This window comes from Anas acuta, chromosome 4 (genome assembly GCF_963932015.1).
Source record: "Anas acuta chromosome 4, bAnaAcu1.1, whole genome shotgun sequence".
NCBI lineage: Eukaryota > Metazoa > Chordata > Aves > Anseriformes > Anatidae > Anas > Anas acuta.
Window position 1 is genome coordinate 45,066,347 of NC_088982.1, and position 22,023 is coordinate 45,088,369.

At 36.9% G+C, this 22,023-nt stretch overlaps 1 protein-coding gene across 5 annotated transcripts in view; it reads right to left on the reverse strand.

Annotated features, from left to right (window-relative positions):
• Window positions 1-2,547: 2,547 nt before the first annotated feature.
• Window positions 2,548-22,023, reverse strand: part of DCHS2 (dachsous cadherin-related 2) — a 106,667-nt gene continuing 87,191 nt past the window's right edge. For all 5 annotated transcript variants that reach the window (XM_068681020.1, XM_068681024.1, XM_068681023.1 and 2 more), the window contains 7 exons: window positions 19,009-19,119; window positions 16,333-16,544; window positions 14,657-14,808; window positions 11,720-11,850; window positions 9,927-10,213; window positions 7,011-7,149; window positions 2,548-5,999 (listed from right to left, as the gene is read on the reverse strand). In XM_068681020.1, coding sequence (XP_068537121.1) covers window positions 3,370-5,999; window positions 7,011-7,149; window positions 9,927-10,213; window positions 11,720-11,850; window positions 14,657-14,808; window positions 16,333-16,544; window positions 19,009-19,119 — 3,662 coding nt within the window. In that variant the 3' untranslated portion in view covers window positions 2,548-3,369. The remainder of the gene's footprint in view (window positions 6,000-7,010; window positions 7,150-9,926; window positions 10,214-11,719; window positions 11,851-14,656; window positions 14,809-16,332; window positions 16,545-19,008; window positions 19,120-22,023) is intronic.

Here is a 22,023-nt window from a genome sequence, read left to right on the forward strand (position 1 = left end):
TATATTCATACTAACTGTAAGGAAGAAAAGCTAAGAACAATTCTTCAGGAAGCTAACATGTCAGTTAAAGGAAAGCAAAGAGAATTGATAGCAACCAATTATAAAAAATAGTAGGAATGATCAGTGCAATAGACTTGGCAAAAGACTTGGTTCATTTTCATCAGAACCTTTTTTTTTTTTTTTTTTTTTTTTTAAATCTAGACCTGGTTTAGGACCAAACCCTGTCTTTAGCTGAAGATAAACTACAAACTATATATGGACTTATGTAAGTAACCAGTGTTTTTCTCATATCATTTTAGAAAATAGGTATATATATTTTTATAATCCTTAAATGATGAATTCCCGAAAACTATGAAAGTTTTTCCTCTTTGCACAGGAATCTGCTTGAATGTCAATTTAATGATTACTACTGGTAGATGGAATTTTGATATCCATTTGGTAGTGATTTACACCAGTGTTTTCAAGGCTGCCAACAAGAAATCCAGAAGGCAGGCAGCCAAAATTCCAGAAGAGACAACTGTCTTTTATTTTATAGCTTATGCATTTTGAGCTTAATATGATTTTCCACTAACAAGTTCTGTACCTTCTCCAAAGTGTTAAAACTGGTGTGCAGAATTGCAAGTAACACAGCCTCTTCAATTCAAGGTAATATTAAACTCATGGTAAATTATAGATGTTACACTGTTTACTTAGGGGAAAAAACAATAAGGTTAGAAGAACTATGCATGATTTATTGCAAACATTTGTTTCAATAGCCACTTTAAGCTTGACAGTATACAAAACAACAATATGTTACCTAAGTGTTGTTTCCTGTTTGATACAGAATGAGCCAATACACAAAAAGACATGGAAAAGACTCTTGTAGCATTTAAGAGGAGCACAAAGTAAGTCGTGGTTATTTCATGTGCTTGAGAAATAGGATGTGAGTCATAATCCTTTCAGAGAGCCATCAAAATGAAAATATATTTGAAGGAGCAAAAAGAACAGAAACAAGATTTGCTCATTTTCAGGCAGAATTACAGCAGGCCCATGTTAGCAAGCATGGTAAGGTCCAAATCTTTGTACAAAGTATGACTGCATGCTTGAAGAGCTATAGCACTAATTTTATTCCATTTGCAACAGCAATATTTGTGAAGAAAAAGCTATTAATCCATTAATCTGTACTTGAAACAACACCTTAAATACCACTTCATATTCATCATTGTGAAAGATTTGCTTTTTGAGGCATTTGATCTTCCACCGATCACCCACTGCAAAGACGATCCCTCTATCAGGATAGCATGTGCTCATTACTCCTACTAAGAGCAACAACAGCTGCCACTTGACCAGGACTGCCTGAAACTAAAACAATAGCAGCTAAGATACTGACTGTACAGAAAAAGCAGTCCTCTGTGTCTTGTTTGCCTCCTGAAACTACAAACACACAGAGTTGAACATCACAAAGAATACCTCTCATTTAATCATAAATGACTTTATAGTCAAGACATACATCAAAAGCAAACAAGCTGTAGATAGTGTAACTTTAAAAGGTAAAAAACAAGTTTTGCCTTCATAAGTTTTGCTGTCATAAAAACAACCTTTAGCCTTCATAATAGAAAAATCTGTCAGGTTTTAAAATAGTGTATTATTTGCGCTATTAAATTATTACATGTTGATGTCATGGCATCACATTACAGTTGCTTTGTACACAGATTTCTCACTGAAATGTCATTCAAAAATTAGTATTTTCCATTCAGTTGCAAAAATAACTACTACATCAATAAGCAGCCAAAGCAAGTTACTTTGAAAGCTCATGAATTAATCTTGAAACTTCTATAGTCTATAACAGTCTATAGACTGCACATGCAGTCTATATTGACATAAAAATGCAAAAACACATTCTGCCTTCTTCAGATATAGGTCCAAAGAAGTTTATCCCACAACCCTGGGGTAGCCAATCTAATGGCCCAATTCATACTGAAAAAATGGACTTGAACTGATGCTCCATATCCGGATATGGACTGGGAATGACTCCTCCTCTTTTCTTCCCTCTTCCTGGTACAGGTTTTTGTCCAACTATAAAACTTTTATTCCTGTCTCCTTTTCTAGTAAGATTTGTTGACCCTGATGAATTCCTAAGCTACATCTACATTTAGACTACGTGGCAATGTAATGAACACATGCCAGCTTTAAAAGAAACACTCTTGCAGAGCAGTATGGATCTCATGGCATGTTTGTACCATGTAGGTGCAGCATTATAAACATGATCTTATTTGAAGGTAGGTTATGAACCCACAGGTTGTAAACCAGCAAGGATCATGACATGCATGACTGAGGAAACAAAAGGCATTACACATGATACTGATCCCACATGATCATTCAATCTAACAGCACTGTATACATTTCCTTTTAGCTGTTACAACCTATACAATATACACCCTCTGCACATATCCAACTTGGAACAGGCTCCCACGCACTAATTGCTCTTACCTATAGCTCAATTTTAATATACATGATGCAAAAGAACCATCATCGATTTTTAAATATACACAGAAGAGAAACCAGAGGTGTATTTTCTGTGTTTTATTGATCTGATACAATATACAAGCATACACATCAGTATAGTCATGTGTACATGTCTGGATATACGTACATAGACGAAATGCAATATGTATGATACATACAACAAACAAGGCCAGGTATCTGGTCTTGCAGAGATGTGCCCAGCACAGGACCAATGAGCAGGGTAGAGGCATATGAGCCCTTCAAAACTGTAACACTGTCCTATCCTACAGCTGCCTGGGGACCGGGATCCTGCTGTCCCATTGACAGAAAGACAATAGATATTTATTACTCTAGTAATAAAGAGGAAAGTTACTTTTATCTTACCATTGGGTATTATGTTTTCCAAAGGACCCTATGAGTGATCCGTTATTATGGGGATAAATCATGACTTTTTGGCCAAAAAAATCACAACGTTTTGGCCTATAGTACCCTCTCCTGAAGCAACCACAGCGGCAGTCAGAATCTACCGGCATGCTAATACAGGTTTTCCACAGTAAACTGTTACTATTATTAATTTGTTATTGACATATTATGAGGAAAAAAAAAAGTAAACCAATTTGATCGAGTTATCAGGCACCTGTCTGTCTGATGTACATGGGAAACCACACTTGCTTGGAACTGAAAAAGGAGAAACGCCATGGACTCAGCATACTCTACAAAGAATAAGAAGGTTTGTTAGAAAGTTTGTGGCTATGTTAATATATTAACATTTTCAGTTCTTGAATACAGAAAGAATACTGGTGATACAGTTCCAACAGGCATATTTTGCTTGTTAAAAACATTTCAAGCCATACATTTTTCCACAGACTACCATCATTTAATGACCTAGACCTGAATTTCTTCCTCTGTTGCAAGTTCATGGCTTGGACAAATAAGACACGTTCCTATCATTCTCCCATTGGACATTACTGGAGAAGCAGTAGGTGTCTGCATAGTAAGTAAAGAGAGAGAGGGAGAAAAACTGGGGGTCATTGTTGGTGAAGGGTATCCAGGATTTTGGACAAATGGAGAACGAGGGTATTTTTTAAATGCTTGCACTGATATTGTATTTGGCATTCGAGGTGGCACTGTCCTTACGCCAGGTTGAGCTATAGATGTTATCAAGGGAGGAGGAAAATTAGATGATTTCTTCTCCTTAGGGAAGCTATGAATGTGCACACTTTCATCTTTCAGTTTTGCAATATCATTAAACACTGAGGCAAGAGGCTGAAATCTGGGTTGCCAGCTGAGCACATTATCCCAGTTGTAACCAACTCTAAGATCCTCATCAGAGGTGCCAAGAGTTACAAGTGAATCATACCCAGGGTCCTGTCTATCTGATATCAAGGCATATTCTCTTGTGAGGTCTGTCATTATGTCCTTCTCTTTTATTCCAATTTTCTTTAGTGTCTGGGACAACATCATGTTCTTTGTATAGACTGCATCACAGGCTTCTTCTCCACCTTCACCTTGAATGGCCTGCATGCTCTCCATGCTTCGTGTGGTAGCCACAACATCAGTTTCTCCAGACTGCCAGGAGAACTGGTCAGACTCTCTTGGGATTCCTGAATCTGGCACCCGTGAGCCTTGCTCACTCAGCACAGAGCTGGCCCTCTTGCTGCAAGAAAGTTCATTGATCCTTTTGATTTCTTCATCCTCCTCTGTTCTTCCTTCAGCAGAACTGCGGCCACTGGAGCCTGAGTGCCTGCAGGTGACACCATCATCCTTCCTCTCTCCGATTCCTGCCAAGCTCAGCCATTCTGCTATGGCACCCATGGGAAGCATACTGCTCTCAGTACTTTGGATTTTCTGGCAGTCCTCATCTTCTCTGGCCAAATTGAAATCAGAAGCTGAGGAGGATACTGCTTCTTTTTCCACACTGGAGTTCATTGTATCTTTCCACTTATGTCTCAGAATCAGTGCAATAAGGCTGATAACAAGCAGCAGAAACACTATCAAGGAAACAGAAAGGCTAAAGGTCAGGTGGTATGCTGACACAATGGGATAACTCTCAGGAGAATCAGAAACATTCACAAAAACAGTGCAAACAGTGAACTTTGATTCCATTTTTGGGCTCTGTGCTTTTATCAACAACTCCAGGTTGTCATCATTCCATTTGCTGCCATTTTTCTTTCTATGAACACTTTCAGTCAAGTATATATTACCACTCGTCTGATTTACAGAAAAGAATGGAGAAGTTTTTAGCAGTGAGTAATGAACAACTCCATCTAGTCCACCATCATTATCTGATGCTGTCACTTGGCCAAGCAACTGGCCTGCTTCATTTTTCTCAGGGAGATTGAAGAAATACTGATCTTGTGCAAACACTGGGTCAAATTCATCCTTCCCCTCAATATCTACCTGAACTGTAACTGTGGCCAGTGAGTCACCTTTGTCTTTTGCTTGGATTATGAGACAGTATCTATTCTGACGTTCAAAGTCAAACATTTGCTTTGTATGAATATCTCCTGTCAAAGGATCAATGAAAAACATATCATGGTCTGTAGAAACTTCACGTTGAGCCAAACATGAAGACTGGATGGAGTAGGTGAGATGTCCATAAGAGCCTTTATCAAAATCCAGTGCATTAACAGAACACACAAAAGAAAAAGTAGGCAAGTTTTCACTGACAATACAGTTCATGCTGGGAAATAAAAACAGTGGGGTATAATCATTGTCATCTAGGACACTAATATGGACAACAGAAAAAGCCACATTTTTTACATCAGCTCCTCCATCTGTGGCTTGGACAACTAAAGTGAATTTCATGGTTTCCTCATAATCCAGAGTTTTTATCAAATCCACTGATCCAGTTTTCCCATCCAAGCAAAAATATTGTTTGTCATTTCCAGAGATTATAGCATAAGTGATCTCTGCATTAGTGCCCACATCACGGTCATTTGCTGAAACTTCAGTGACATGACTATGTACAGAGGTGCTTTCTTTAACATGAATATGGTACTCTGGGCTGCTGAATACTGGAGGATTATCATTGACATCCAGTACAGTTATTAGCACGGTAGCAGTTGCATTCAAGGAGGGCATTCCATGATCAGAGGCAAGGAGGACCAAACGATGGGAGGCAGCAGTTTCCCTGTCAAGACTATTGCTCAAAACAAGATTGCCAACGAGCTTGTAGGATGTTTCTGACTCCATGACGCTTGTTTCCACAGTGAATAAATTCTCTGCATTGCCATCAATAATAGAGTATTCTATGTATGTATTTTCATGTGTCCAGTCGAAGTCAACTGCTGAAAATGTGAGAACACTTTCTCCAACTGAGGCATTCTCTCGCACACTGAGATTGTACAATGCCCTTGTGAACTGAGGGGCATGGTTATTTACATCTTCTATGTGTACCTCTACGGAGGTGACTGCACTCAGGGCAGGATTGCCACCATCCATGGCAGCTATCAGGAGGTGAGTAATGTTATTGTTTTTCAGCTGTGACATTGGTTTGGTAGTGAACACTGAACCTGAAAACGAGACAGAAATAATAAAAACCCACATTCATTAGGGCATGTAAATGTGATTGCAAAAGCTGAATCTTATCAGTCATGTTTGAAAATGACATGGTTGTGACGTAATTGTTGCACACCCCGAAAGAATTCTACAAAATCACAGCTAATGCTCTAAGCCAAGGCCTACCCACAATGATGCAGTATCAAAAACACATACTGCATTTACACTAACAAAAATTTATCTTCCTTATAGCAGGTTGAACATGCAAACTTCAGAAAACAAAAGGCAAAATAAAACATTCCAAAAATTTCACCTAAAAATGCCTGGGAACAGAAAATAAGTGATGCACTTGCTCACTGAACAGTTACGTATCATTTTTGGAGTATCTAGTAATTTCTGAAGCTGGCATTACCAAAAGTTATACATACAAATGCATACTGAGACACATATACCCACAATTTGCTACCTCCCATAGCATTGCAGACTTAAGTCAGAAAAATCAGTAAATCTCTTCACTGTTAAAGAAAATGATGTACTTTGGAAAGCGTGTTCTCAATTTAGAAAACTTTTATTAAATTCCATTTAGGATTATTGAATAACAAGTTCTGTAAAGCAGAAATCTTAAAAATTATACAGCCCAAGCTGTAGAGAAGCTCCATTATAAGTTCAACTTATTTTGAAAAATAGTAAGTATGAACAAATTTAATACAGCCTAATACGTGATTGGAAACATCACAAGAGAAAACAAAACATACAGCGAAGTTTTATTAAACTACATCAAAGGAATACCACCTATGAAATGTTGTGAGTAGATATCTTGTGTATAGTTCAGGGACAAATTGTGAACTCTGGTCTTTGATGTTATCAGTTCTACAGAGATAATGGCAGATTTAGCCAAAATATATGGTAGACTTCAGCCATCAATGATTTCCAGAACTGATCACTGGCAACAGGTGAGGAATGGAATAAGACATTACAGTTTACAGTGAATAAGCTGAAATAATAAACCATGCTTACGGACTCACCATTCTTATGATCAATGGAAAATCCCTCAGAGGAGGAGAGGATCTTGTAGGAAATCATTCCATTATGCTGTGAATCCCTATCCACAGCAGAGATGGTCAGGACAGTGGCACCCACTGAAATGAGCTCTGGAAAGCTCACCTGGCATGTAAAGTAAAATGACAGTTTTGATAAAACTTAACGAAGTATTTTGAACATAAAAAAAATACATTTCCCCTCATTTGAACTGGTTAGGAAAAAAGAACACACACAAATACAATTCCCGACTTTGTCAAGTTTCATCTGCCCATTGCCTTCAGGGACAAAACAAAGAGCTGTGATATTGAAAATGCTGCATACAATACAGCCAAAATTTATAGTAAGATTTAAATAGTAGTAAAAGCCATCTAGTTCAGGTTTAATTATGAAAAATTCAATGAATTGCTGAATTTCTTTTCAGTAACATGCTAACAGAAGGAATACTTCACGGCACTCTGCAAATATGACTGGCTTTTCTTCCTGCTTTCAGAAATATCTTGATTTCTATAGATACAATGCAGTTTGCCATGCCAGTCTGAGGAATCTAAAACAAACAAACAAGAACACTAACAAAACCAAAACCAAACAATAACCCACAACTCCTAGACTCTGAAAATTCCAGCACTAGAGCCTGAATAATCACCAGATTACTCCTGTAATTTAATTTTTAAAAACACTTTTTTTTTTTTTTTCCACTTAATCTGGAAAACCAAGCCAGTCCTTGCTCTTCTTAAGAGCTTCCATTATCAGTGTTTTTGTGATTAGTTTTCTTTCACCTTATAAATTTTGAATGAATAGCAGCTATGAAAATAGCTGCTGTAACTTCAAGTATTAGTCAAAATCATTTTGACACACAGATTATATGTGTATATAATAGCCATATATAGAATAAATATGAAAACACTTTAAAGGACAATAAAAGGGTAAAAATCACAGGACTGTTAACAGGGAATTATACATATAATTGATTAAAAAGAAGCAGTGTACCATACTGTCCAGGCAACATATCAAAACATCAGGACTGTGGAGAGAGTTCAGCTGTTTATGTTAGCACAGTCAATAGAACTGTACTGATTTACATCAGTTCATAACCCTGCCTGTAAGGTCTGCTTCTATCTACAAAAAATTCCTAGCACCTGCACAAGCAAGTACTTGCCTAAACTATTCGTCAAAATCAGACACACATGAGTGTTGAAGAAAACTTAAGGCCAGATCTAGAAATCATTTGAGCATTAAAAGTGCATTTTTTTTCTGGGATCTTGACTTAAAAGTTTAAGTGGGTGATTTACACAAAGCCTGACAACTCAGATGCCTGAAAGTTCCACAGGTGCCTAGAGCCTGACCCACAGTTATCTGAGTGGCTAAGCTGCTTCCCCCACACATGCTCAGAGGTTGAAATTTCTCTACTAAGCCAAATGTTTAAACTTATTTCTTAAAGCTGTCTGAGATTTATAAATGAAGCATTACTAAATCCAAGTCTTCTGTGGTGCCTCATATTTTTGGCTCTGAGCACTCCCAGCACACAAAAAGCACCAAGTCAAGCAAAGAGCTCAGTTCACAGGCCCGCAAAATGACTGAGGCCGGCAGGCACCACAGGAATCCATCTTGTCCAAGCCCTGCTCAGGACAGGGTCACCTAATGCAGCTAGCTCAGGAATATGTATGCTTGTGGTTTTGGATAACTCCAAGGATGGAGACTCCACAGCCTCTCTGGGCAACCTATGCCAGTGTTCAATCACTGTTAGAGCAACAACAAAGTTATTTATGAAGCTTAAAAGGAATTTCCTGTATTTCAGTTTGTGCCCATTGCCCCTTGTCCTGTCACTGGGCACCATGAAGAACTGTCTGGATCTTCTTTATTCACCCCACCAGGTTAGGATGCTCAGGAGGTAAGATACCTCCTGAGCATCTTTCTTGCCAGACTGAAAAATCCACGCTCTACAGTCTCTTGGCCAAGCCCCATAGCCTAGCCACACATGGATGAGGCCTAAAGAGAGGACTGCTTTGTCAGCTTCATTTCCCCTGCAGCTCCAGACTCTCTCTCTCTCCTGTCTGTAACCCTCATCAAAGCCCCTCAGACTTTGTCTCCCATGAAGAAGTCAGGCAAATTATTTAATTAAAAGACCTTTGTGTGGATTCCGACTCTGTGTGCTTATTGGCATGGCGTAGCAGGCACGAACCCATGGACAACATCTTGGTGGCCTGTGGCTCTTAAAACAGCCTTGGTTCAAAACATTGTCAGACAACTTGTCTTCTACAATAGTCTTGCAGTTCAAAAGCTGAGCTGTGTCCTCTGTCTAGTATGAGCTGCTAGGGAAGTCAAAACCGATACACCCCCACTGCCTAGAAGAGTGCCATGGCTATAAAGCAGGGCTACGTGTTACAAACCATACATGCTTAACCTACCACAGGGACGTTTACTACACCTCTGTAGAGCTGCATAACTGGAAATGAAGAAATACATGCCGTAGTAATTGGGCCAAAATAAACGTACCAACTTGTTTACCATTCTGTCAGAAGGAACAATCAGTCCTGAACAATGGACACTGCTCCCCAAACTGGTTTTGGATTATATCCAGTAACTGTGTGATGAATGCACAGTGTAAGGAGTACAGCTAGCATTCACACCATTTCTCTTCTGAAGCCAGAAAACACAAATATGAAAACTGAACAATTCTCTCAGTCCTTTCAGCAGAATTCTTAGGAAAGGGCAGGAGTTTCCTAGAAGAGTATTTTGCACAATCTGCTCTGTTTCTATTCTCAGTAATAGTTTGCAGAGACCTCCCTTCTTAGTGGTGATCAAATACATTTTTAACACACAAATATAAATTGTACTCCCACTACTTATCCTCATAAAGAGAAGGACATCACACATTTGTTGTTTGTTTCCCAATTCCCCACCTGATATGAATCCTGAGTAAACACTGGTGGGTTATCATTGATGTCCAAAACAAGGACTGTGAGTTCTGTTTCTGTTTGATGGACAGAATCTGAAACTGTGATTCCCAGCTTATACACAGCAGTTTCTTCAAAATCTAATGGTTCCACCACTGTGACTACACCGGTGTGCTGATCGATAGCAAATTTCATTCCAGAACTACTGTCATCAGTAAAGCCAAACTGAAGTGCCGGGTTGGAGTCTGCATCAGTTGCTGACACTTGAGTCACTGTAAAACCAGGCAGGACATCTGAAACAATAATTTTTGGAGTAAGTCATAACTAAAGAAGATACTACAATTTCTGAGAATTTTGCCAATTCTCTGATACTAAATCTTAGACATATGTAATTTTTCTGCCTTAGATTTTTTTTTTTGTCTTATGGCTTCATGTTTTAGAATAAAAGCAAGATCCAGAAATAACACAGAAACAAGTAGCAGATTTCTTTACATGCTTCTGCTTCTTTCCAGTTTTAGTCTAGGTTTTCTTTAGGTTTTCACAGATGCAGTATGCTGATAACTGCTTCTTCGGCAGCAACAGGAACTTCCATGTTTTTCCACAGGCAACATGTGGAAACTTGACATATATTTAGCTGACATGAATTTACTGAACAGTGTCACAAAATTCCACAGGAATATTTAACTGAGGCATTAACCGAGTCTCCTGGTCTTTCTAGAATCAACAACCACAGTTACGAAGCTTTTCCACAGGAGGAAGAGGCCACTAGAGAGATATCCAGCCAGAGCCACATGGCACAAAACTCTTAAGGGCTCAATATATATTTCTAGGAGATTTAGAAATTGTATACAGACAGCTTTTGTCATGTGTCAAATTGACAGTACCACAGATTCCAAATTGAATCTGACTATCAGTGATAATCTAATCAAGCCTAGAGCTAACAGAAACTAAACCATTTCCCATTTGCACGCCTGGGGCATTAAGCCTCAAACATGCTGCGCTGTGCCCTCAGGCAAATGTTCTTAAACTGAATACAAAAAAATAAATAGCCAGTACTTTACAGCTGCTGTGCATCCATGACTCCTGTTCTTGTCATTACCAGTGGGAGCTAAATTTAGAAAAGACTAAAAAAAATCACTGGAAAGACAGCCTTGATATATTCTGTTAACAAGAGGATTGGACTAAGTCTTCATAAACATGCTGCTGCTTATCTTAATGCATCACATATATGTCTGTAATTGAAACTGCTGGGCTTAGGATTTAAGATATGCAAGTGCTGAGCTAATGTCACAGCACATACCAGATGGGATGAGAACTCTGGAGGTCTGGGCCCTTTTCTTCATGTTCATCAACTAGATCAAGCTACATAGCACTTCAAAGTTTCATTCAAATTTACAGAAAGAATTTCTTTCATCACAATGAACTTCAGAATGTCTAATTTCTAGCAATGCTGGTTTTAACACCAAGTATTGTTATTGCAGAAAAGAAGAAATTGAAGACATCTGAACAATATGACATTGGAGTCCAAAAGGAACAGATTACAGATGTATTTCTGTAGAGTTTGTTTTTCTTTCTGAATTGCCTATGATTTTATTCCAAACTGTTCTTAAATACAATGTCTACAGACTAAGAACAATGCCTCTGAGAGCAAAAGCAGATCACAATTTACTTTGATATTTCAGTATTAATATGATCCATTATCCTTTTGACTATAATCTTATGGTTAAACAAATCACTAGAAGTACTGTCGTGGTCTGACAAACCCTGATCTTATCACCTAGCTGTACCATCACACTTACTTTCTGGGACCTCCACTTCCCCTGGTGGTTGGACAATCGGAGCATTGTCATTAACATCTACCACTTCTATCCTCACAATACTCGTAGCAGAAAGTCTAGGGTTTCCTTTATCAGCAGCTTGTACAACCAACCTACAATTAAAGAAAGCAGGAATTGTCACCATCTGTCAAAAGTCCCAGATTTATTCACCAATTATATAAACAGGGAAAAAAAACAGGTTAGCTCTTTCAGCTCCTTGTTGTTCAATGTAAATTCCATCTTTCTTCCCATAAGGGTGACTGTCTGCAGTTTTATGATTTGTCTCTTGTATGAACAATGTCCAAAAGACTCTAGGTGGCAAAAATATACTGAAATCATAAAGACAAAAGGATACATTTATTTCACATAATTTCATACGAAATGCAGGTAGTTAAAAAAGCTAGCAAGACTCTTGCAAATAAGACATTTCTCCAGAAAGCAATTCAGAGCAGGAATAAATTGTAATTATTGAATTGTCCTTTGGAGGAACCTGACTGTCCTCATTGATTACAGAGAGACAACAGAAACAAGAAAATCAGATGGCATGAAAACTTCCAAAGTAATACTTAGAGAATAGAAATAAACGCCCCTATTATACTATTAAGTGATAAACTGAAACTACTGAATACAGACACCATTTGTCAAAGTTCCCACTGATTTTACTGGGACCAGAATCTCATAGTCAGATTAAGAGAGCTTGCCTTTAGGCATCCATGTTAGACCTGCATAAGGATCAGTAGTGAACTGTCAACAACCTTTTGATTTTCACAAACAACATAGCAAAGAAAACAATAAGCAAAGATAAACACAGATAGAAGGATGTTTACTCTGTGGGAACCAGCTTCTAAACAATACGGAGAAAACTGTTACTGTAAGCAAAAAATTCTTCACTCTTGCCCACAATTATGAATTATTCAGAATGAAATTTAAAATTAAATCTAACTCAGCAGGTGCTCTAAAAAAATAGATGATTGAAAACAGAAAACATCAAGCTACAAGAAAGAATTTACATGTCGGGGCCTGGCATACCTGTTACATGTTTTGGGTACTAACAATTTTTGTGTGTGTCATGTTTCCTGGATCTCCTTACAGATCTTCTGAAAGTTTAATTTCTCCCTCTAAGTCACAACTGCTGTTCAAAGCGTCATGGAGATACCAGCTTCTAAATGCTCACATGACAGTACAGAAAACCAAGGCTGTAACTCAAGCTGTGGATTGCACTTCCACTCCTGAACCACATGAGCTCTGCTCTGGGTGCCCCTGTGGTTTCTGACACTGAGAGAACACAACTTGAATTGCCGTCTAGTATTCAGTCAGTGACCATGTATAATTCCATATAGAAAGTGTATTTTTTTCTAGAATGAATATTGGGAAGGTACATATGGAAATATTTTACTAAAAATAATCACTTTCTAAGGTTTCAGGAAAAAACTCTCATAAAAACATCTCAGCCAAGGCATTAAAATTAAGGTTCTGTCAACACTTTCATTACAATCCCTCTTACAAGAGGCTTAGAACTTCTGGGGATGAAAATGTTCAATTTAGATAAAATAAACAACTCCTTGCAAATTGGAAAGAACCAATGGTGTCATTTTGAAATTAAACAGCATAACACTTGTAAAAACTTCTTTTGCTATTCACTTTTCACCTAGCAACAGGATTAAAAAAGTATTAATAAAGAGAAAGAATATGAAGCTTCAGACTCCTTGAACAAATTGTCTATTTAAATTGCTAGAATTCCAATATAAATACTGAAATAAGTCAGGTTTCCAATTAAAGACAGATATCAGAATTGCTAGACTTACATGTTCAATGCTTCACTAACAGCAAACATCCTTCCTTGGAGGATTTATTACAGGCATTCTTCAAAGTACTACTTGTAAATAAAATGTATTATGCTATTTAAATGACTAAAAATCAGGACTGATGTTTCTGATTCACTGAAACACTGAAAAAGAAACTCCAAATGAAGTACTCTGCATATTAAGTTAAAACAAAGCATTCCCTTTAGGAGACTATTATCTTACACTGATATTAAAAAAAAAAAAAATCATATTCTGTTCATCTTTTTAATGTGGTTTTCTAAAAGTTATTCTGGTTCATAAGAACTCTGACTGAATGATTAAAAATTTGAGGCCCTGGAGGATCAGAAACTTGCAAATACTTTAACTGATGCCTCAGCCATATGGAAAAAAAAAAAAAAAAGTAATTTCCACTAACACATATAAAGCAACCTAATTTTTGTAGAGATTGCAGTATATAAAAAGGGTATATTTATGAATCGGGATGCTCTTACTTTCCCTCAAGGCATAGTTTGTTTTCTTTCTAAATTCAAGTATGGCATGACTGATAAAGAAAAATTTTCACATCCACTTGATTGTATTTACTCACAATTTATTGGAAAACACTAAAAAACTAATACTGAGCACAAGACAATTTATACATGGAAACAGATTACAGAAGAATCTTAATCTGATTATACAGGAAGTTTGAAAAAGATTCTATTTTAAATCAAAAAACAGAACATGTCCCGGCTTTTTGGATTTGGTTTGAGTGCTTTCTCTCTGTCTTTATGTATAAAAAATGGTTCCAGAAAAGGAATGGCCATGTAATTCTTAATGAACTGAAAACCAGGAACTGTCATCATTCCTCTAGTGAATCATCATGCTCACTTATATCAGTAAGTGTTGCAATTGATTGAATAAAACTATTTTCCTTCTTAACTTTAGGAAGTACCCAAGAATCCATGGTACAAATCCATGGGCAGTTTTAGGGCTGTTTTCAATGCTGCCTGGCTTGCACCCAGGCTCTGTGGCTAATGGATATCAACTGAAAACTGTAAAACACATACCACGAGCAATCTCATGCTAAAGTGAACAAAAAGAAGAATAAGGTTTTATAGGATCCCTGCATACAAACCTGTAAGATGAAGTGTTTTCACGATTTAGGATTGTGTTAGTTGCTAAAATCCCTCTTGCTGAATCCATTAGAAATGTTGCATTTTCATTACCAGATAAAATTGAGTATTCGGTTTCTCCATTCAGCCCACTGTCAAGGTCAGTTGCAAATATCTGTTTAGAAGGAAACCTGATGCTTAATTCAAAATGGCAGAACATTATTTCAGCAAGAAAAAAAATATACTACAGTTATCTATTTCTGCTTACTTTCCTCTTGACAGCACAGATTTAAGCAAATAATCATATTGGCCCTCAACACAAGTGTCATATGAGGTCCTGAAATCTGCTCATGAATTGAGATAGTATGCACATAAATTCTTTGCCCACACAATCTGAAATTCAACTACATAAAGCATTAGAGGTGAATGTAATCATTTTTACACTGTTTACATTACTATAATGTTTCTGTTAGAATCCTATCTCTGTTTAGTGCCTAAAAATGAACTTTCTCACTAGCCCAGGACTACCCTTTAAAGTATTACTGCTATACAGATAAAGGGCAAAAGTAATTATTAAAGTTTTCAGACCTTTCATGGGATGGTTCACTAATTCCTTTTTAAAATAAGAACAAGCAGCGTAAATGTTGCTATAAAAGCAATATTGTTAATAACATTCAACAGCAGCGCACAGGTTCCTCAAAGATTTTTCTGACTCTTCAACAAGTTGCCTTTGTATTTTTCTGGTTGCTGAACAAGCATTATAATGAGCACAGGATCCAAACCATGGCAGAGACAACCAGTCAGACAGAATAAAGGAAACATAGTAGAATGTATCATGTCATAAAATTTTGACTACACATCTGGGTTGACTGCCTTTTGATTTTTCTCCATTGCTGGACATATGTTTCTCTAAATACAACGTCCATCAGTTTCTAATCACTTTGCCTGTGAGGCATTTGTAGCTTTCCATTTATTTATTCTCTAGAGGAGGAATATCTTTAGTACCTAACATGACCCTCACTGTGACCTGACTTGCAATGCAAGAACATGTACTGAGGAAATTATGTGTTCTTCTAGTCCAACTGATGTCTTCTTTTGCTCTAACATGGCCAGCTGGAAACACTTTCAGAGAATGGATCCATTCAGAGGAAGAAGTGTTTGCACATTTAAATTGAGACAAGCTGCTCTTTAAGCATCAGATTTTAAATTGAACACTTGGATTTGACTCCACTCCTAGTCTGATGGGTTGAAAGTATTCTTTTTATTGCTACAGCCCTTTCACAGTAGATGCATTAATGCAGGACCCAGCCTACATTGTAACCAGAACCATAGCTTTGAGTAATTCTTCTCAACTACTTGAAGAGATAAACAGAATATTAAAAAATAAATAAATAAAAAATAATATAATTTAAGTCCAGCTGCACAACTAATAAAAATATAAAGAAAGATTTTTATATAATATAAAGGAGATATTTCTCCTTCAACTTGATAGAACTGAAAGACCTGAAGCATGGTCTGGACTAAATTATTCAATATTTTAGATATGCACGCAAAGTATTAGCTACACCAAGAATCCCACTCTTGATTTTTGAAAGACGATGGTGGTCCAAAACAGACTGAGTAGGACTGCATTCGTGACCAAATTAATCAAACTTGTATCTTTGCAGGCTGAGTTCTGTAGTTACAAACGTTTACTTACCTGTATGATGTCTGTTTTAGCAGTTTGTCCTTCCCATACCGATGCTCTGTAACAGCTTTGCTCAAATTTCGGTACGTTGTCATTCACATCCTGTATCAAAATAGTCACTCCACAGAGTGCTGAATCCAAACTATTTTCAGCCAAAACTGAAAGATGTATTTTATTCTTAACTTCATAATCAAGAAGCTTTGGCTCTTTTACTGTGATTGTACCTGTTTACGAGAGAGAGAGAGAGATGACATAATTAGGAAATGACACCCACAAAAGCAGTTATGAAACCTAAAATGTATGTGGTCTCCTTTGCTGAACACACCACAGAAGTTCAGCAAGCTTTCCACTGTGTCCTCCCTCTACCTGACATCATCTTCTAAGTGTAAGTTATTGGATAAATTTCAGATAGCTAAGTTTTTACTAATCAACCACTGCGTTGGCAATTTCCTAAAGCAAAAGAAATCAACTTGTAGAGCGGTTAGAGAGGAAGAAAGTGGCTGTGTGACGTGGGCTCCTTGACATGTGACTATGAACCAGCTGTGTCTCAAGAGACTCCTGGTTCTCATCTGCAGAGTGGCTACATCTAATGCTTCAACTATATATAAACAGGGCAATAGCTGTATCTGCCTGTATCTGACAGAAAGGCAAAGTGCTTAGATTCCTTCTGATGCAGTGAGTTTCTCCACCAACTGTTATTCTGTCAAAAACAATCAGTGACTGAGACGACTGACAGAACTAGACATCTCCACATTACACCTGAAATTTCCTTGGAAATCTGTCATCATTATTTCAATGTTCCCATATAGTAATATATTAAAATTCTTCATTACCATCAAACATAGCCCATTTGTATGTCAGTTTCATTAGATTTCAAACTGAGTTTTGCATTAATTTTTAAGTAATGATGTCATGATTATCTATATTCTGAACTTATGCTAGCGTAAGAATGCAACTACTGTGTCTTTCCAAGCTGGTATGTTTTAGTTTATTTTCTAAGACAAGCAGCAGTGATTGACTGCTGTTTATGGATCTCTCCCATGATCAAGAGTTGTGTTTTGAACATATCAAAGCTGGCAGGTGGTCTCTCTCCAGCACAATACTTAAAAATTATTGCATTCTGTATACAGAACAAAAAAAAAAAAAAAGGAACAACAACAACAACAACAAAGTACAGTGGCAGAAGGAATATGCTTCAAGAAGGCAGAGAATAACTGAAAGATCCTTGGGTAGCAACATGAGCAAAGAATCAAGAAACAGGAGAAACATCACCTATGAAGACAACAAGAAAGAACAAGAGTCTCATTCTAGAGAAGTGCATACAAAGAAGAAATAGGATAATGCTCTTCAAATACATTAAAGACAAAGGCAAAAACTCTTTATATCTATTGCCATTAGGTTAAGAAGTAATGAATTGAAGTTCTTTCAGCAGACATTTGGGTAAATTTGAATAAAAACTTTCCAGCTGCAAAGACTTGTAGAGACTACCAGGTTTGCAGAATTACTATTTCTGGAGGCTGTTAAGAACATGACAGACTAATGCCTGTTAGATTTAGGCACAGTTTGTTCTCTTTCTGTGGCAGGGGACAGATTAGTTTACGTCCTTAGGTCACTTCTAGCTATATTTTATGTGATCAACAATATAATAAATCCCCCTAAAATGAGGAATGTTTCTAGATAGTATAGTGGATGTCTGGTAACAGCAAACAATTCTGGAGATCTTTTTTTTTTTTTCCAAAGCTGGGTTAATTAACACTAGTGCTTGAAAACTGAAGAGTAGCAGACCTCTAGCTCTTATGAAAACCTAAGTTACAGAGGGCATCAATACAACTCCAAATACTTCTGCTTTATAAAGAATGGGTAGAGAGTCACTGGTGTCAAAATTAATATTGAACTACTCTTAAAAGTATGGAAAGGCAGCACTTCAATATTTTCTAAGAAATGGGAAAAAGGTTTTATTACATTTACACCAACTATTTCAATACTCAACTACAATGGCTCAAAAGTCTCACAGGAAGATTTGCAACATCCTGGGCTACAGAAATTCCACTGGTGTTTGTGAAGAAAGTGCTTATGAGACTTAAAACATTGTGCAACCATTTCGCAACTTGGCTGATAAAAACAAAACAAAACAAAAAACTACTACCATTTTTTTTTTTTTGGCATTCAATATTTTGGGGCAGTTGATATTGGAGAAGATTCACTTCCTCAGGGATAAACTTGCCTGTGACTATGACAGTCATTCAGATTAACACTTCTAGCTTTATTTCAGTGAAATGAGAAGGACTTGGAAATCAAGCATATGCACTTCTAAGTGCCCCTCATCTGAACAAAACAAAATCATTTTAAACTGTCCATCTGCAGCAAACATTATCAGCTCTGCAGGAGTTCACTGCTTGGTGCCTGGTGACAGCAGAATAATCAGAGATGAAAGCCACCAGGAAGTCAGAGAAAATGACATTTGTTAAGAGTACAACCTATCTACACTGCTTCTGAGGAAAACTGCTTATACTGTCTATGGCCAGCCCAAATAGACTGTGGCTGTTCAAAAGGCCAGCTCTCTCTTGCTGCTCATATTCAGAAGGAACTGAAGCAAACGGAGAAGTTGCACTCTCTTACACACCAGGGAAGAGACCACACTCTTTAACCTAGACAGACACTTAAGAAAAAAAAAACAAACAAGTTTACCTGTAATTGGGTGTATGGAGAATATGCTTTCCTCATCACCAAGGATACTGTATTTTATGCTTTCTCCTGTAAATTTGTGTTCGTAAGCTTCTACAGTTATAAGTGACGTACCTATGGAAACAACATTTTCATAATGTACAGTTGATAAGGTTTTATTGCAATTTTATATTACTTTGAGTGATAGCAGATGCACAGCCAAAACACGTGTGAACTAGCCTAGCTGCTCATTCACAATTTGAAATAGTAGACAGGAAAACCTTTCACTGTAATGCAACTTCATAGGCAAGGCCCTATCCCTCCTTGCCCAGTAAATTACTTGTCTGATTGCGACTTCATCACCTGCCTAATGAAAGTGTAAGTTTTTAACTTCTCTTGATTGCAAACTCCCAAGTACCACCAAAATTACCTCTTAACTGAAGTTACATTTGAAAAAGAAAAACATATATATATTATTTTTTCTTTCTGGTGGTGATAACATTAATTGAGTTGAGGGCCAAAATAGACATTGAATATTAAACTCCCTTTCTGAGGTTGTCTGAGAAAGTGTCTTTTTATTCGTGTGGTCCTCTTATTCGGGTTATGCTACCTTTGGTCATTACAATCTAACCTTTTCATGAATTCTTTCAAGGAAAATAGTCCTTTTTGTAGCATGCATAAGAATGCGTGTTACTTCTAAATCATTTCAAAGAGGTCCTCTATTTTTCCTTCATTTATCTAGGTTCAATTTGAATTTTTGAGAAATACTTGAAATATTCTTAAAAATTTTAAGTAGTCATTTTCTGACAGATGGAATGAAAAACGGAATGTGTCAAAGACAGATGAGTTGAGCAGTATCTGAATTCAATGAAAAAAAGTAATGATTTAATACAGAATATAAAAAATGTGAAATAAAAATCCTATCTGAACGAGGATTAAAGAAAAAAAATTTCAAACTGAATACATTATCCTAATCAGAATCATGGTAAACAGAATTGTAGCAAGTTTTATTAAAAACTAATTACCAATATTCCCAAATAACAGTTCTTTTCAAGAGTTAAGAAATCTTTTAACACATATGGCAATTGATTTTTAACCAATTTTAATTGTTTAAATTAATTTTAATTGATTCCATCCAGCTGTGATGGAATGAGGTTACCATACATCCTGAACTCTTCCAAACAGCATTACAGTCAGCTAGCTATTTTATTACATTACAAAGGGCATGCTGTTCACATTCAATTTTGGAAGTAAGGGCTTTATCTTTAGTGTAAATGTGAGAGGAAATGTTGTTCTTGGTACTGTTACTTATTCATTTTATTTTAGTACAGTTAGCCACTAATTTTTAAAAACAGGAAATCTTGTTTTATATGTTTCGTAATTTGTTCCTAAAATCTGGCAATTAAAAACACAAACACTCTGATTGTGACAGATACAGTTTTCTGCACTAGTGAATATATTTATTATAAGGGTTCTGGAAATAAGATCTACCCATCCAACAGACAGATATGAAAAGCTGCTTTTAGGATCTAAAATGGGGATCTTCTGGATGATAGTAGGTTGAATGTTCATTGCTGGGCAACTTTGATTTACAATAGAAGCCAGCAAAAGGGCAATCATTTACATGTATAGCATCCTCCTATCAGAGCTAAAGATAAGAAAAAAAAAATTCAAGGTCCAGACTGTTTATATTTATCTTTCAATACTGTCAGCAATCTTTCTGTTCTTTTTGACTACTGGCTTTAGAAGAAAACCTACCACGAATACAGCAAGCAGCCGTATTTCCATTTGAATCCGTTTTTCAGGGATTAAGTTAACAAAACGTTGCTCTGGGTCCTCAAATCCTAATACTTCAAGTTGTATATTTTCATGTGATTAAAGTTGTTTAAACCTTATTTGTTTATTTTTGGCAAAGAGCATGTTTCCTTTGTTTCTGATAAATTTCACAGAAAATGACTCCTTTAAACAGCAATTTTGTACAGTTAATTGTGAAAAAATTATGACCAACTTCTGACATCTCTATTGTGACACAAATAAATCCTATACAGATAAATAGCAAAAGACAGCACCCATCCAGTAGCTTACAACATCGAGCATACGTGACTCAAACACTGCTCAAGCAGAGGTCACAGCATGTTGCACTGAAGCTTCAGCCCCTACAGCATTCCAAATCACAATGACTTGTAGCTGCCAAGATTTTGCATGCCAAGATACTGCCTTCACCTGTGGTTCCTCACAGTCCTTTTCTCTCCGTGGAGCTGATGCTCAGCAGAGCCCTTCTTGAGCCAATTCACTGCGCCAAGCTGGTGGAAAATTAATACAGGAGAAAGGGAGCTTTCTGGCTGTAAAGCACAGTGAAATGTCACGGCAAGGATCAGGTCAGCACTGAAGCCAGTATAAGGAAGGATGGAGATGAGGATCACAGCTGAAGATAGATGAGCTTGAAATGCTACGCAGTCAACTTCTAAATCAGTTAAGAATATTAAAGGTGTAAGAAGAGCAGTTTAAAATGTTTATGCTTCGTTTTTTTTTTTTTTTTTTTTTTTTCAGTTAAATCACAGATATATTGCTTTTGAAAGTATCTCAAACTGCTTTAAAATATCATGCATACCAACTTTTACTTTATGCCTGCAGACTTGAAACTGAAGCAGGGCAGCTTGGGCACTATTTGCCTACCTGGCTAACCAGCCTCATAGCAACGTTTGTTGTATTCCGTGTTTGGACATACAATGCACACCAGAACTGAGCTACTGTATAATCTATACAATTCTTCTGTCTTCTGTAGTCAGCCTTGTAGTCTTTTTCTCCTCCTTTATCATCTAACTCTGATTCATCCTTGCCCTTATTTCCTGAGATCTCTTAATTGCTAATGAAAGAAAAAGCTAACTGAGCACAAGGGATGACTCACAGAATAAGAGGCTACATATTTTATATCTATTAGGAAAAAAAATACTGCAAATGCAGAGGAGTCAACATGTTTTTTTGCTGAATCTGTCTTCAAGAAGTGCTATGCATATAATAATTCAACTGAAAGCTTGG